General features: G+C 47.1%; 1 protein-coding gene across 1 annotated transcript in view; it reads left to right on the forward strand.

Moving 5' to 3' along the window:
* The window catches only part of myo16 (myosin XVI), a 156174-nt gene that overhangs the window by 43576 nt on the left and 107628 nt on the right, over positions 1–4970 (forward strand). Inside the window, exons 6-7 of the mRNA XM_042084692.1 lie at positions 3703–3827; positions 4183–4308. Of these exons, the coding sequence (XP_041940626.1) occupies positions 3703–3827; positions 4183–4308 (251 nt within the window). The remainder of the gene's footprint in view (positions 1–3702; positions 3828–4182; positions 4309–4970) is intronic.

Consider the following 4970-nt stretch of genomic DNA (forward strand, 5'->3'; position numbering starts at 1 on the left):
TTCCTGTGAAAGTGTTCAGGCTGCAGTAGTGAGGGGTGAAAATGACTTGAACTCCACGGGCAATTGTGCTTTTTCATGACTTATTGGTTTAATTTGAAAATAAGACAGTGAATGGGCCCATAAGTCACACCCAGGCCCCATTATTCTGCATGAAAAGAGAATGAGAGAGGGAGCAGGGAAACTTAATTAAAGAAAATAGCCATGTGAGCCGCTACAGGGAATCAGCAGCCATATACTTCAGACAGGGCAAAGTGCATTTGTATGTGTGTGTGGAGAGAGAGGGAGAGTGAGAGAGATAGAGAGAGAGGGAGTGAGAGAGATAGAGAGAGAGAGAGTGAGAGGGAAACAGTACTTTGATTTGTGTCTTATGTGGGTCATCCCATCTTCCCTATCCTTTTGTAAACTGACAGTCATATGGCTCCTCTGTGGAAAAGCCCAAGTATAACATCATTTCTCTAACCAAACATCTGTGTGGACCCTTGACAGCTCTGAGACATCTCTCTTTCTTTTAAAGTGCTCCTCTGTGTAGTAGAGAAGGGTTAGCGGCAACCATCTAAGTGCTGGTGTTCCTCTGTGGCCACGCACGCTCCTACGCTGCCATCTATTTTGTCACCACCCCCCCGAAAGGCCAAAGTAAAAGCCACTTACTGTAAGTCCAATCCGTCAGCGCGGGGGACTGGGGCACTAGCAACACTAACACCGCTAACATGACCACCACTGGCCTCAGAAGACTAGACTGTTTATCACTGCAGCCCGAGACACCAGGCTCTCTCAAGGTGCCCATCAATTTATTTCCTCTTGTGTGCACAAGTGCGTGGACACACGCACACTGTACACAGGGACAGATAGACACACACACACGCACACACACACACACACACACATACACACACACGGACACACATATACAGACATTTGAACTATTTGCTTGGACATATCTACATACACCAAGGCACATTCTGTACAGATTTTATGTACAAGCTGTGCTAAGTATGCAACCTTGCATATCCATAAACACATGCACACACACACACACACGCACACATAAACACACACACACACACACACACACACACACACACACACACACACACACAACACATTCATCATTCATCATTCACACAATTTAAGATCCATCTTTCCAATAAATCATGAAGCGTTTGAAATCTAAGAGTGTTTTCGAGTGTTATCAGTCTTGTCTGCCCTCGGTGATGGATGATCTCTACGCTGCGCCCTCCCCATCCTCATCGGTCCCCGGGCCCGTGGCACTCATATTTCAGCCAGGACAAGCTCAGCAGCAAACGGATGAGCCGCCACTGCCAGCCGCGTCCAGTTTATCAAGGAGATGCCCTTTCTCTTACCTCTACAGAGTTGGCAAAAGTGACCACTTTCTCAGAGCGTCGGCTCATCCCTTTGTTGTGCTTCCTTCTGTCTCCATATGAGTATTGTTGTGTGTGTGTTGTGTGTGTGTGTGTGTGTGTGTGTGTGTGTGTGTGTGTGTGTGTGTGTGTGTGTGTGTGTGTGTGTGTGTGTGTGTGTGTGTGTGTGTGTGAGGTGAGGTGTCCCCTCAGGCAGACCAGACTCACTGGAGAGAGTATCTCACCTGACAGACTGGACGGAGGAGAGGGGAGGGGGAAAGAGAGAGAGAGAGAGAGAGAGAGAGAGAGAGAGAGAGAGAGAGAGAGAGAGAGAGAGAGAGAGAGAGAGAGAGAGAGAGAGAGAGAGAGAGAGAGAGAGAGCGAGAGCAGAGTGGTCAGGGAGAGGATATTGGAAGGAATCAAAATAACAAACACACTGTGACAGTTAATGACACCAGGGATAGAGGGAGGGAGAGAGAGAGAGAGAGAGAGGGAGACAGCGAGGGAGAGAGGGAGAGACTCTCCTCCCCCTCAGGATCACATGATGAATTGGATTGCCTGACTTGTGACAGCTGTCATGCTACTCCCTGCCTCTCTCTTTCTCTCTCTCTCTCTATCTCTCTATCTCTCTCAGTCTGTCTGTCTGTCTCTCCATTTCACACCTGCTAACTCACACACACACAAACTTTCTCTCTCTCTCTCACACACACACACACACACACACACACACACACACACACACACACACACACACACACAGTTAAACGTAAATTCATCTATTCACACTGCATCTTTCTCAGACATTAGACGGGGGACTGAAAACGGCTTCAAAGATGGTTAAAAAGAAGAAGGGTAAATCTGCCTTTAGGCAGTCATTGGTCCGAATGCCTCTAAATATATATATCACTTCCACACACTACAACACATACCTTACCCTGCAAAGGGATGGGTCATTGACTGAGTCTGGAAAACCCCCATTCAGTCATCTGCTTGGTCTTGATGTGCAAATTGTCTGTTGTTGCCCACATCACAATTTCAAATATACACAAGAGAGATGTTAGCCTGAGAGGACCTAATTCAGCAAAGCAAATGAAATCAAATTGGCATGTCAACTGCTTGTGTATGTGTGTATACAGCCAAGACATTTCATTGTAAACAAGCTGAATGATGTGGTATGCTGACTAACAATAGTTCACATCGACTATTCAAATATGAAGGCAGTTAGAGTTGCAGATCTACCCTGTGTTTGTCTTAACAAAGAGAGTGAGGGAGAAACAAAGAGAGAGAAAGAGGAAAGAGGATAAAAGAGAGGGATAGGGAGAAGGAGAGAATGTACAGCAGGTATTCTCCAGGGAGATGTTGGCAAGCATCAGCACAGTTACTGTGAGTGAAGTATTCGCTTGCGTTTCCACGGGAACCTGCAAAAAAGGCAGAGCCTTCTTTTTCCCACGCAGACAGACCGAGGAGGAAGGATGATCGATGCACTCGGCAGAAAAAGCCCCCCGAACGGCGGTGACCATGTTTGTCTAACACGTCCAGCTGACCATTGATTTCCTTTTGCCTTTTCTTTCCTCACCCTTTCACACCATGTAAACTTGCCACATTGACCTTCTTCCTCATTGTGGAGAAAATTCCATTCTGTGGTGAGCAGACAGCCAATTGGTAGCGAGCGTCTTCTTTCTCCTCAGTTACAATCACCACCATCTGAGAAATGTTCAGTGGCAGGTTGCCATCTGTTGGCAGTTACAACTGATGCATAATTGGTTATTGCCATTCATGATTAATATTTATGTGAAACTTCACACAGTTGTGTGAATAATAGAGTTTTGTTTTGTTTTTGTTCATATAAAGATGCTGAGGGCTGAGGTGGTGCATTTCATTTGAAACTGACCTCAAATATGTGTGTGAAGTTCACCTGCACCTACTTTATGAGTCATTGCCATTTACAGAGAAAATAGAGAAGAGAGAGAAAAAAGGTGTGTGTGTGCGTGGTGTGTGTGTGTGTGTGTGTGTGTGGTGTGTGTGTGTGGTGTGTGTGTGTGTGTGTGTGTGTGTCGTGGCGCTGTGTCTCTTTCATGATGGTCGCAGCTCAGTGGTCTGTGGCATGGAGAGTTCCATGGGGAGAGAGGCGGCGGGGGGCAATGTGTGAATTTCTGCCCAGGAATTGAGCTCACCAGTCGGCTGCACACAGGGCAACGACAGCCTCTCTGGAGCTCTGCCCAGAAGTACTGTACGACCTCTGCAGTTCTGTGTGTGCGCTTTGTATGTGGACATGTATGTGGATGTTTCTTTCTCTGTGTATGTGTTGACGTGTGTGTGTGTGTGTGTGTGTGTGTGTCTGCAGGAGTAGACCTGAGCTCACTCCACCTTATGAGGACCCAGAGGTCATCCACTATGCTGTCTGATGTTCGGCAGCTGGTCAGTACAGGAGCCAGTCTAAACCAGCACAATGAGGAAGGTGTCACACTGTGTGAGATGTGTGTGTGTGTGTGTGTGTGTGTGTGTGTGTGTGTGTGTGTGTGTGTGTGTGTGAGTTGACCATTGTAATGTCTACATGTACATGTGACTCCCAGTATGCATAGAGGGGCGATCATTTCATTCAGTATTATATGCACTGCATATGAATTTGGCCGGCTATGTGTTTTGTGTGAGTATGTGTGTAGGGTGTGGCATGTTTGTTTGTTTGTTTGTTTTTGTGTGTGTGTGTGTGTGCGTGTGTGTATGCGCGCGTGTGTGTGTGTGTGTGTGTGTGTGTGTGTGTGTGTGTGTGTGTGTGTGTGTGTGTGTGTGTGCGTTGACACCCGTGTCTCCTGTGTGTCTCCAGCTCCATATGGCGTGCGCCAGCGGCTATAAGGAGGTGGTGTCCTTGTTGCTGGAGAGCGGCGCTGATCCCCAGGTGGCCGACAACAACTACTGGACCCCCCTCCACCTGGCCTCCAAATACGGACAGGTAATTTACATAACCCCGCCAGGTGATAGACACTATTTGCATACTCATCCTCACCTCTCCGCTCATTGGTCATGGCAGAAGTCCAGCCCACACCGTTGCTCCACGCTTTGGTCTAACTTCGGCCTTACCACACCTGAGATGGATGCCCCAGGCAGGTGGATGCTACACATTGGTTGTGGTTAGTGAGGTACCCCCTTCATTGTAAAGCACTTTGGGTGCCTTGAAAAGTGGGATATACTGTGTTGTTGTTGTTGTTGCTTCAGAAACATACTTTTACTTCCAAAAGTCAGGATACCCTACTATAACGCACAAATCACATCCAATGATTGTTCTTTAACATATAAAGGGTCAGTTTGAGTTTTAGTCAGGCAGTGACAGACAGACTTTGTCATGGACTCAGTTGTAGGGGACCGATGGTCACAGCTCAGTCAATATGCCACATTATCACCTTATTCCACACAGAGAAACCCTGTCTCTCTCTCCTGTGTTCTCATGCTCATGGGCAGAGATAGTAACAGCTCCACTGCATTCACTAATGTGTTTTAGATTAGCTGTATATTCATGTTCCATGTGGAAATGGTGGGATTGATTTTCTAGGAGAGAGATGGGGGGTGGATAGAAAGAGGGAGAGGAAGGGTACTGAAGCTTTGCTGATGCTGGCC

Source organism: Alosa sapidissima, chromosome 2 (assembly GCF_018492685.1).
Source record: "Alosa sapidissima isolate fAloSap1 chromosome 2, fAloSap1.pri, whole genome shotgun sequence".
Taxonomy (NCBI): Eukaryota; Metazoa; Chordata; class Actinopteri; order Clupeiformes; family Clupeidae; genus Alosa; species Alosa sapidissima.